The sequence below is a fragment of the Pygocentrus nattereri genome, chromosome 4 (assembly GCF_015220715.1).
Source record: "Pygocentrus nattereri isolate fPygNat1 chromosome 4, fPygNat1.pri, whole genome shotgun sequence".
NCBI classification, from domain to species: Eukaryota; Metazoa; Chordata; class Actinopteri; order Characiformes; family Serrasalmidae; genus Pygocentrus; species Pygocentrus nattereri.
The window spans coordinates 4,750,052-4,762,797 of record NC_051214.1 but is presented as its reverse complement, the minus strand read 5'-3'; the positions used below and the strand labels follow the sequence as shown (position 1 = coordinate 4,762,797).

The 12,746-nt window shown below is 40.8% G+C and overlaps 1 protein-coding gene across 2 annotated transcripts in view; it reads right to left on the bottom strand.

Moving 5' to 3' along the window:
- Nucleotides 1-5,464: 5,464 nt before the first annotated feature.
- Nucleotides 5,465-12,746, bottom strand: part of xkr5a (XK related 5a) — a 21,325-nt gene continuing 14,043 nt past the window's right edge. Inside the window, exons 6-8 of one of the 2 annotated variants that reach the window (XM_017714712.2) lie at nucleotides 10,026-10,137; nucleotides 7,959-8,507; nucleotides 5,465-6,118 (exon numbers count right to left, since the gene is read on the bottom strand). In XM_017714712.2, coding sequence (XP_017570201.1) covers nucleotides 5,691-6,118; nucleotides 7,959-8,507; nucleotides 10,026-10,137 — 1,089 coding nt within the window. In that variant the 3' untranslated portion in view covers nucleotides 5,465-5,690. The remainder of the gene's footprint in view (nucleotides 6,119-7,958; nucleotides 8,508-10,025; nucleotides 10,138-12,746) is intronic. The other variant, XM_017714714.2, reaches the window with a different exon arrangement.

The window sequence follows — 12,746 nt, the reverse complement described above, 5'->3', positions numbered from 1 at the left end:
CCTTTTCTCAAATTCAATCAACTGTATAAAAAACTATCTAAAGTCTCTCAGGCTGCTGTAATGCTGTACAGCCTAAATCGGCTTCCTTTTTCTTTGCCAGATAATAATCTGTAAATGTCTACTTCAATATATTATTATAGGAAATCAAAAATCAAGCCTGAATGAAACAGATCTGGTTAAGTGTGACTGTTCGCTGTTTAGAACGCAATGAGAAGCTGTCTCTACCTAAAGCTTCCTGACCCAGGATCATATAGAATTGGGGTGGCCAATATGATATTTATCATTATTGTTATAAATCATATCACAATATGTTTTTCTGAGCATATCATGGCCACCATTGATACTTATTCATAGTTTTTAAATATATAAATTGTCGGAAAAGCTACAAACTTCATTTCCAAAAAAGTTGGATTTTTTGTGAAATGCTAATGCAAACAGAAAGCAGTGATTATTAAATTCGACTTTGAGGTTTTATCTTAAGTTTTTTTTTTTTTGGATAAATACACATTCATTCCAAATATGACGTCTGCAACTCTTTCTAAAGAAGTTGTGCCAGGAGCATATTTACTACTGTGTTACATAACTTTTCAATTTTAACTACACATAGTTATTGTTTGTGGACTGAAGAACCCAATCTATTCAGTTTTGAAATCTGCACAGCCAAGCACGAATAAGCATGGACATCTCTGAAGAAGACGTCATCTAGAAGGCAGCATATAGCTGTTGTCGGAAAACCTTGTATCGCTAAAATGATAACTTTACAGGAGAATGAAAAAACCTACTTTACTTTTAATGTTTTTCAATGAAACCAGATATATTTCTAAGAAATTTTGGGCCTTTTCTTTTGGCCCATTTATCATGAAAGTTTGACACATGTAAATAACTGAAAAAGGACAAAAATGGAGATACAAGGTTTTGTTGCGACAGCAGCAATATGTAGCTCCAAAGTGTGTATATATCATTCAATGTGGATGATGCCTTCACAGAACTCTGAACTTTACGCTGGTAACAGTCTGGGCTGATGGTTACAGTCCTTTTCTTTTTTGGCCTGGAGAATATACTGTCTATTATTTCCATAAAAAACCTCTCGGGGTCTTAAAAACGCAGACTGAAGACGCGTCTCCTTTTAAAGCACTTAAGTGAGCACTAAAATAAGTATTTATTGAAATACTTTATTTCACTTATAGAAATGTGTTGTATTGCACTACGTCTAATTCTGCTTCTTTTCTATAGGTAGAGGCATTTGTAACTTTTTCTCTTACCTATTTGTACTAGCAAAAAGTTGAAAGCAAAGCACTTCTGTAAGTCGCTCTGGATAAGAGTGTCTGCTAAATACTGTGAATGTAAATGTAAATGTCCGTCCCAACAGGTAACAAGTTCAGAATGTGTGGACATTTACAAAAAAAGCAATGAAGCTAATAAGGTACCAGCCTTGTGACCGGAACGTCACTGGTTCGATCCCCTGAGCCGACAGTACGTGACTGAAGTGCCCTTGAGCAAGACACCTAACCCTCAACTGCTCCCAGGCACTGTGGATAGGGTTGCCCACTGCTCTGGGCAAGTGTGCTCACTGCCCCTAATGTGTGTATATGTGGTGTTTTACTGCACGGATGTGTTAAATGTGGTGGTGAAATTCTCCACTGTGGGACTAAAAAGGGCATAAAATGCAGGGCATAGTGTATTTTTACATCACTGCTTTCTGTTTTTATTTGCATTTCATATACTGTCCCAGTTTTTTTGGAAACAAAGTTTATGAATATCATGATGCATGAAACTGCCATCAATGCCAATGTTATATTTTTGCCATAGTGCCCACCCCTAATTTTTGACACATATGGCTCAGTCAGCTACAGAGCTATGGGGCTTCTATTTAGAGACGCTTTGTGAAATGCAGGATAATAACAGCATCAGCGATGATGGCCCACACTGAGACTGAATCAAAAACAGCTCCCTACTTGGCATAAATACAATAAACAGTGCATTACAGCTTCAGCATAGCCTGGGGAGACGTTGCAAAAGCCATCGGCATGTTAACACTTCTGCACGTGCAATTTCACAGACATGATCAGCGACTGGCAACTGATCACTCTGTTGTTTTTGTCTCTGTTCCAGCAGAGCTGATCCACATGTAGTAATAATGCATGCTGCTGTACGGCTTGTAGTTCAGCGCTCGTGTCAAACAGGCAGCGATTTCAGATTCAGTCAGACAGAAATGAAAAACGGCCTGCGGCTTGTGCTTTTCAACCCCACCTGCAGCATGTTGATTTATACAAAGAGAGAGAGAGCGAGAGAGAGAGAGAGAGAGAGAGAGAGAGAGAGAGAGAGAGAGAGAGAGAGAGAGAGAGAAAGAGATAGAGATAGATACAGAGAGAGAGAGAGAGAGAAAGAGAGAGAGAGAGAGAGAGGTTTACAGCACACAAACACCTGTTTTCAGTTTTCACAGCCATAGAATAATGGAATACTTATAATGTTATGAATATTGTCTCATGTTATGTGTTCAGTGTCACTGCTCAGGTTTCAAATGTTCAATGTGAAATTTTACATACAGTATGTAGAATGCCCCCCCCCCACCCCCCCCATTTCAGTACTTGTTTTACAGGCAAAAAATCAAATATACACAGGGGAACTCCACTGATTTGACAAAATTAATGAACATAATTAAATGGTTAAGATGTCCTTCAGAGTGGTTGTGGATTTGACATGCTCCATTTTACTTACAGAGTCAGAACTGCTCACAATGGTGATGATAGGAACCAGACGCCCACCTTTAAAAACTGCCGCACAGAAAGTTACGACATTAGATGGTTTTGTATACTCAGCCAGATAACTGAAACTTTATTTTACGGTAGTTATGTGACATAATATTGGCCTAAAATGTATTTTATTTCAATCTAGTCATAGTGCAGCAAAACAAGAAGGGTGTTTTAAGGTCAAACAGTCCCCAAAGAAAATGTATTTCAGATTTTATGATTTTTTCAGATTAAGATTTTACCATCATTACGACGTATAAAAGCTTAGAAGACACATGTAGGTTCACTGGTGGGTTTGTACGGTAAATAAAATGGCTACATTTGAGGTGTAGTCTAGGGACCCCTGGTTCCTATCACCGCCACTGTAAAGAAACCTGAATCTGCAAGTTTCCTTACAGTTAACCACTTCTCATCAAACCACTCTGTTTGCATCTCAAGGACAGCAGAAAAAAACTGGTGGAATTCCCCTTTAACCCAAATGCACTCAATTAGCCAAGCCATGTTTAGTGTCTTCCCTGATAGCAAGAGGTTAATGGACAATGATGGCAAAGCTGGTGGTCTGCTGGCGTTTTGCTCAGCGTTTTCCATGCAGCCCACTTTGGGACAAAATTCCCATTCCAAAATTCACAGTCCAATTTACTGATACTTCCTTCCTTCATTTCTTTAGTTATACTTTATGAATAATTTTAATCTAGCTCAGTGTCAGCAAGATTTTCTATGAAATCATTTTATGATTATCAGGCCTAATCACTACTTTTTAAAATCTCAGCTGTTTGTAGTATGTCTTTTATTTTATTTTCTAAAATAAAAGTCTGTGTGCATTTAAAATCTGTCTGAGGAGATTTAAAACTAGATACACCCAATAATCTGGACCAGCAGTAGCAAACGGTCAGTGGGGTGCTGACCGTATTAAGCCAGTGGACCGATATACAGTATATAGATACATACATACGAATATCTATGGTCTGAGGTTTGCTCATTCAGGCTAATGCTAACGAACAAAGTCTAGTTAACAAACAATTATCCAATCACCACTGTCTTTAAAAAACGATAAAAGTATGTGAAAAGAAATAAACAGCAGCCAGCTACCTGGGGCCAAGCATAAAGAGAGTTAATGTGTAGGAATTTCTTATAATAGCTCATTTTTTGGTGTTGGATTGCTGCTAACAAAGGACCTAAGGAAGGCCAGCTAGCTAACCTAGCGAAATGCTATCATTAGCTAACGAGTTCTGCTTACAAGAATTCATGGTTATTTGAATCGCACAAGCAACACACATCACCAAACATTATTAATTAATCTCTAATACAGCTGCCTATGTCGTTTCTGACACTGTGATCTATAAAGATGGACAAACTTATGAACGAAATTCAGGCTCCACCAACGCGATGGATTCTCGTCGACATTACAAGACGTGGGAACGAGATAATTAAGCCTTATCAACGCATGGGAATGAGATCCTAATGCATGGCCACGACTTAGTAAGCCGTGATCTCGTTGCCAAGCCTTACAAAGTCATGGCCACGCATTAGGATCTCGTTCCCACGCCTTATTTTTATTTATACAGGATGTAATCAGCGGGGCCCCGTAAGTTACAGTAACCAGACATCTGAAGCATTTAATACCTCTAAAATCTACATCACAGAAAGATATATTACACCTAATGGTTTCGAATACGTTGCCTGGTGTCAGATACAGTGTCCTATGACAGATTTGAGATGTGGTTTTAGCTTAAAACATACATTTCTCATCCGTCCATAGGTAAATACAGTTCTGAGAACCCATAAATATATATTTTTCTCATTTATCACTATTTCACTTTCACTTACACACTTGAAAATGGTCTCTCAAAGGTTTTTAAGTAAAGAAAATGATTCTATGTAGAACCATGAACACTGAAAGAGCCCTTTGCATGATTAAAGGGTGCTTGGCATCATGAAAGGGCTCTTCGGATTGATGGAGAATGTGCCGTAGATGGTACCAAACACAATTTCTTTAGGTAAAGAGTTCTATATACCACCAAAAAGGGTTCTTCTATTGCTACAATGTCAAGCTTGTTGCTATAGAAGAAACCTTTTTGGTGCTATATAGAACCCTTTTCAAATAGGCTCTATATAGAACCATATACAGCACATTCTGCATTAATCTGAAGAACAATGGCACCATGCAAAGCACCCTTTAAGCAGGCAAAGGGTTGTTGATGTGTTCGTGGTTCTATACAGAACCATTTTCTACTAGAGAACCCTTGAAGGACTGGCTTGACCACCACTAAGCTTCTTGCTGTACAACACTGTGCAATCCTCACCCTCAGATGCTGCTGCCGCTGCTAATCAAATTAACTACTGCCCCACCCGTTTTCCCCACTTTGTACTATTATACTATAAAACTTTATACTAACAATGTTTGCTGTCCGGTGTCGACCAGAGCAGGATGGGTTCCCCTTCTGAGTCTTGGTTCCTCTCAGGGTTTCTTCCTCTTGCTCTTAGTGAGTTTTTCCTTGCCACTGTCACCACTGGCGACGCTCATGGGGGAACGGACCCGGATTTTCTTTCTGTAATGCTGATTGTTCTGTAAAGCTGATCTGTGACAACACCTGTTGTAAAAAGTGCTATATAAATAAACTTTGCTTGCTTGAAGAATCATCATTTTTAACTATTACATAAAACTGAGGACGCTTGTAAGTTTGCTGATTATTCTGGAAAATAAGTACAATTGCTACACATACATAAAGGCTTTATTAAACACGGTGACCTCTGGCTCCTATGACCACCAGTGTAAAGAGCTGGTCTATCAAACCACTCTGAATGACTTTGTTTAAATCCTGTGATTCATATATGCAAATTTTTTAACAATTCCCCTTTAAGCACGTCACTTGGGTGCATTTAGGAGGAAAACTGTGTAAAGCTGATTTTCCCCCAACTCTCCCTTCAAACTTTTCTTCCTCAGAGGCCTGAGTCGTCCTCCAGGCCTCGTCGAGACAGCACCAGCTGTCTGCGGGGGCCGGACAGGTGGGGAGCAGAGCCTTCCAGAGGCCCTGAGGCATCCAGCCGGGGGGCAGAGGTGTAGTGGGGGCCGCCTCTACCCATCACTCCCATCACGAGGTCGCGGTCACTGGAGGCCGGGCTGGACTCCCCGAGAGCCTCCATGGCAGCTCCTGAGCCGAAGCTGAAGCGCGGGTCACGGTCCAAGCGGGAGTTGCTGGCGCTACTAGGAGATTGTGGGTCAGCGCTGAAGTAAAGCGTGGAGCTGGACTCGGTGGGGCAGTAATTAGGCTCTGGACTGTCTCCAAATACAGACTTGCCCTCAGGAGAGCTGCGCTTACACTCCGACTCTGGAGACTCCAGAGGACTCTCCATCTCCAGACTGTCACCTTACAGACAGAGAGAGATAATAAACAGACATTTAAAGACATGTTCTGTTGATTTTGTAAGAGAAAATATTCTTAAGAGATGCTGCTTCAAGCGTTCGTTAGTAATTCATCAACAAATCAAATCAACCTTTATTTAAACTCAGGGTACACTGAGGGAGACCCTCATTTACAATGTAGCCGAGCCAGTACAGAGATCAGAGATTGAAAAGTTAAACAGTAAAACATAACAAATGCTAGAAGGTAATCATAGTGGTAATTAAAAAACAATAAACCATTAAAATTACAACAATATAGTAACACAATAAATAAGATAAAATAAGGAATATATAGAAAATATAACTAATGAAATACATAAAGAAATAAAAGATATCAAACAATAGCCTGGCTGTAGTAAATAAATAAGAACAGAGTAATAATAATGAAAGAAAATGGTTCTATATAAAACCATGAACACTCAAAGAACCCTTTCCATGATTAAAGGGTTCTGTGCATCGTTAAAAGGTTCGTCAGATTGATGGAGAGTGTACTGATGTGTATTGATGGTTCTATACAAAACCTTTTTGAAAATTGTTCCATATAGTACCCAAACGGGTTGTAAAAGCTTGTAAAAACAGAAGAACCTTTTTGGTGCTATATAGAACCATTCTCAAAAACTGTCTATAGCACATCCTGCACATTTTCCATCAACCTGAAGAACGCTTATGATGCAACCCTTTGGTCATGCATTCTTTGAGTGTTCATGGTTCTATATAGAACCATTTTCTTTACTAAAGAACCCTTGAAGCACCATCTGGTTTTAACATATTGAGAAAAAAATAAAAACATAAAATGTGGTCTGTGCAGAAGTTACGGCACATACGGCCAATATGTTAAGCTTAAACAGAAGCTGCTCAATAAAAGTTAAAGAACGTGCCATATTTAGGTTTCTAGCATAGTGGTGGTGATAGGAACCAGGGATCATGATGTTACAAATATAGCCGTTTTATTTACTACTGAAAACCACCAGACAGTTTTTAAATATAAAGTACACTCACCGGCCACTTTATTAAGTACACCTGTTCAGTTGTTTGTTAACACAAATAGCTAATCAGCCAATCACACGGCTGCAGCTCACTGCATTTAGGCATGTAGAGGTGGTCAAGACGACTTGCTGAAGTGCAGACCGAGCATCAGAACGGGGAAGAAAGGGGATTTAAGGGGCTTTGAACGTGGCGTGGTTGTTGGTGCCAGACGGGCTGGTCTGAGTATTTCAGAACCTGCTGATCTGCTGGGATTTTCACACTCAACCATCTCTAGGGTTTACAGAGAACGGTCCGAAAAAGAGGAAATATCCAGTGAGCGGTCAGTTGTGTGGACGAAAATGCCTTGTTGATGTGAGAGGTCAGAGGAGAATGGGCAGACTGGTTCCAGATGATAGAAAGACAACAGGAACTCAAATAACCAACCAAAATCTCTGAGGAACGTTTCCAAAACCTTGTCGAAAGTCTGCCACGAAGAATTAAGGCAGCTCTGAAGGCAAAAGGGGGGTCCAAACTTTTACTAGCATGGTGTACCTAATAAAGTGGCTGGTGAATGTATATGATGGTAAAATAGTGGTAAATATAAAAATGCATGCTTTAGGAACTATTTTTTTCTCATAAAGCCATTCTTGTTCATACATACTGAAAATACAATTTAGTCCAAAACCGTCATAAAACAATGTCTCAGGCATAAAGCATTGTATTCATATCCATTTGATATAGCTTACTTTTTTTGTGAGGGAGGTTTTAGAGGCATTAAACTCTTCAGACATCTGGTTCCCATCACTATCACTGTGAACTAAGTCAACTAATTTGTTCACCAAAAAAGTTCGCACTGTTATCTTCGTCCTGCTCCTCTTCCTCTTCGTCCTCTCTTGCCTCGCTCACGCTCTCAAACTCATCCTTGCAGTCTGACAGAGGAGCCAGAGTGTCGTCCTTGCTGTCAGACTGTGACACGCCCCCAGTCTCTCTTCCGTCTACGCTCTCTCCTTTCCTACGCTCCTCCTCCTCTGCCAGTATCCCTCCGACCCCCCCGGCGCCATATGCCTGATTGATTTTGGCCGGGTCGCCAGTCTTCAGCGCCAGGCGAACCAGCAGCCAGTGATGGTGACGGCACTCTCCATCCGCCTTGACCCCGCAGCTGCCCGCATGCTCCAGCAGGGAGCTAGGGATGCCCGAGAGGGAGAAGGAGGGATGAGATGAGGAGAGAGGCAGAGAGGCAGGAGCCAGGCTTTTGTCACCCAGAGAGAAAGAGGACTCGCCCTGGTCCAGACACGCGCTGCCCATGTGGGCTCCACGACGCAGACCCTGAGAAATTTCGGTGGACTTCGGGTGCAGGAAGCGATAATACAACACCAGAGATGTCAGACCTGAAAGAGAGAGACAGAGAGAGAGAGAGAGACAGAGAGAGAGAGAGAGAGACTATATACACCATATGGACAATAGTAGTGGAAGACGCAATCATTTAATTCATGTGGTTTATTCAGTCGCTTTGCCACAGGTGTATAAAATCAAGCACCTAGCCATGCTTTGGTGTGGAAGAACTTGACTGGCCCACCCTGACCTCAACCCCATCGAACACCTTTAGGATGAACTAGCAAAGAGATTGGGAGCCAGGCCCTCACAAATGCTCTTCCGGGTGAATGGGCAAAAATTCCCACAGACATACTCCAAAATCTTGTAGAAAGCTTCCCAAAACACTGGAAGCTGTTGCAGCTGCAAAGGGGGAGCAACTCTATATTAATGCCTATTATATTGAGAATGGGGTGTCGTGAAGGCTCCTCTAGGTTTAATGTGTAGGTGTCCCAGTACTTTTGTCCATATAGTGTAGACTTCATATAATACTGTTTGGAATCACTTGTACAAACCCAATTCCAAAAAAGGGTTTATGGACATTATGTGAAATATAAATAAAAAACAGAAACCAGTGATTTCTAAATCCACTTTGACCTGTATTTAAGCAGCAGTACAAAGACAACATTTTTCATGTTTTACCTTATTGACTTCAATTTTAAATTCATGCTTGGATATAACAGGAGCATCCAGGAAAGTGCTTAATGAGCAAGGATGGGTCAAGGCTCAACCCTTGCATCAGCAAACCGTCCAACTGTTTTAAGAACGTTTCTCAAACAGTGACTTCAAGGATATCAGGCATTTCACCCTCTGTGGTGTATAATATCGACGACACAGATTAAACGAATGCAGATAAATCTCTGTGATTAAAAAGTAAGGCCAAAAACCACAACTGAATGCCAGTGACCTTTGACCCCTCACACGGCAGTGCACTAAAAAACGGGGTGCTTCTGTGGTGAATAAGACCACATGGGTTCAGGAACACTGACAAACTGATGGCAACCAACACGGATGCTGCCTTCATGAATGCAAGTTAAGATTGTACTATGGCTCAATGGAAGCCATATGTCAACAACATTGAAAAACGCTGCTGACTTCTCTGGGCTCGAGCTAATCTGAAATGGACTGGTTGATTGTGAGAAAAATGGATGCAGTGCACTTTGGGCCAAAGAAATAAAGCACCATCCAGGCTGTTACCAGTGTAGAGTTAAAAGCCAGGGTCTGTCATGGTTTGGGGGGTTAATAGCAGGCAATCTGCACATCTGTGAAAGCACCATTAACACTGAAAGATGTGTACAAATTTTAGAGCAACACATGCTGCCTTTTAGATGCCGTCTTTTTCAGGAACATCTATGCTTATTTCAACATGACAGCAGCAAGATTATTCTGCAAGTTAAAACAGCATAGCTTTATATTTGGAATGAGCATATTTTTACAAAAAAAAAACTGTAGAACATCAAATAGTGTGGTTTTGTACTGTTTTCAATTGTTTTAAAGCAAGTCAGATACAGTCGAATACAGAAAGGTACACTCACCCAGCAGGAAGCTACACAGGACAGCAGTAGGGACAGTAAGGCTGTCCCAGGATGCCTCGCTCAGGATGTCAGAGGCAGCCAGTACGAGCGTTGCATTCTCCAACAGCATCACCTGGAGCAGGAGTAGGAGCGAGAGGATCATTTATTCTAATGCTGGCTATATGCTAACAGTCAAACGTTTGAATCTAATAGTTTAAACTTAAGTTTAAAGTTTAAACCTACTGAGTAGGGCTTGGAGACGATACTAAAAAGAGCTAATTCCTGGTTTCCAGGGATTCGGGAATCGCGAGTCGACTATGTGCACTCGATGTAACTCTTCGAGGTGCCAGTATTTGAATACTGAAATTACTACTTGGGTATTACGTTTCATTGCGGGAAGTATAAAGGCAAACAATTCAGGGAAACATGATAGTTCTACATGTATTTGCAAGCAAGTATGGTATGCTGTACTTTGGTACTCTGAAATATGGATGACTGGACATGAGCATGTTGGCGAGGATTCGTTTTTAAGAATGTGACTGAGAAGGCAGAAATAGCACAGCCTTATTGCTAACTCTAGTTGATGTTGGCCAGATCCTACATTTCTCTGACGAACTGACATGTCCACTGAAAACTAAATCCCCCCCATGTAGAAGACAATGAGGATTCAACAGCATTCAATGTGACACTTGTTAGCACTGTTAGAACTCATCCGAAGAGGCAGCCTCAGTTACTCAACACAAAAACCTACCCGTTTCTGTGGAGTCAATTTTGTGTCAAAACTTTCAAATAAAATTATAAAATCCACAAGCAAAATCTTAAGTATGAAAAGGCCCAAAATATGCTCCAAATACAAATAACAGGAGTTAAACTACAGTTTTAAAAAGATTACTATTCATTTTCACTCATTCTAATATAAATGTATTTCTCATTGTGCCAATCTTTCCTTCACATTTTTTTCTATTTACTGATTTTGTTGATTTATTTTGCTCTTTTGACCTTTGGCACATGTGCCTTAGAAGAATATTCAATCTCTATTGGTCACTCTGAACATAGCTCCACCCACTCTGAGAGCCGTGATCTGCCTTAAACATGGTGGAGCACACACTTAGGGTCGGTCCTGTGTTGCCCTGTGTGAACATACATATGAAACATTTGGAATGGTAAACTCAGTTACTGGACGAGGCTGTTCCACCTTTTGGGTTTGTAGATGCTAGCACTGACCGCGATGTTGAAATGGGCTACCTGTTCAGAACAGTAACTCCAAGTCAGCTGACCAACAGAGAGCGCAGGTCAATGCTCTCTTCAAACACCCACCCCCTGTGAAAATCCACAGTCAGAAGCAAAAGAAAGATTTCAGAAGAAAAAGAGTGATTCTACAATCAAAAATATATATAAGCAAAATCAGTAAAAAAGATCAAATGAATGCAAAGACTGGCGAAATGAATCACACTTGTATATCGAAGAGTGAAAATGAGCAGTAACTTGTTTGAAAAATGTCATTTCATTAAACTGATTATTTGTCATTTTTGGATATTCTGATACTTTGCTTGTGGATTCTATTTTAATTGAAACTTTTGGCACAAAATTAACTCCACAGATGACCCTCATATATTTCTGAACAGTATATTTTTGTTGTGTTGTTTGTCCCTCACAACTGACCCCTTAAACCCCCCAGCTTATTAGATACTAATGCTTATTATTCAGTAACTACAGGGACTTCAATGCAAACTGGTTGAGCTGTTCTCAGGTTATAGAAGTGTGTAATAAACCTTGCCCCCGCCCCAGTGGGCCCTGGCCATTTAAGGGGTTAACCGGATATCCGGATATATTCATGAAGTCTTCACATCACTAGAGCTGATTCGGTGATGTTTACGTTTGCCTGCACCCGCGTGGCTGTTCTAGACAGCCTCTCTGAAAACTATAACTGACGCACTGAAAGTCCAGCTGTATTTTATTTTAGACAAAGTGGAAAACAAAGTAAAATGTAAAATTAGTGGTGAAAAACTGGCTTATTATCAAACAACATTTCCATTACCAAAACCTCTACCTACTCCAAGCCCCCATGCATAATTTACCTAGTGATAGCCCCCCAAATTTCCTCCCTAAAGTCAACTACAATCAATATCACACATATATTTTTGCAGCTGTCTTTCTCCCTCTTTTTTTTTTTTGGAATAAAGATTATTGGACGGAATAATGCCATCTAAATTGATCTACATAATCTGAACTGAATCCAAGGCCCAATCCCATTTCACCCATTGCCTCTCTCAATAGCTAGCTAGCTAAATTTCAAAAATTCGAAGCTGGTGAATATCTGACTTCAGCTTCATGTCACTGAAGAATTCGGGGTGGGTGATAATACGTTGTCCCCCTCTGAAGGCGTACGATACCCTAAAGTTAACTAAAGCCCAGCAGTGAGGAGCTGAACTTCCCCCTCCTCTGCTGTCACTGCAGACGGGCCGGGTCGCCTACAGAGCGGCGCTGGTAGCTGTTAATGTAGTAACGCTCTTTTTATTTGAGGCTCCCATTTCGTAAGGAAGATTTCAACCACTACCCCTTATAACTCAAGGGGCAAGGTGACACTCGAAAACAAGGGGTAGGGGAGAAAATGAGAAATGGGATTGGGTCTCAAATTTCTAGACTCAAACAGCCTTCAGAGCTACTCAAAGAGTGTTCAGCTTCATTGGGGCGTTCCTTACTTGAACGATTTTCCATGTTTCAGAATAAAAGTGAAGACTA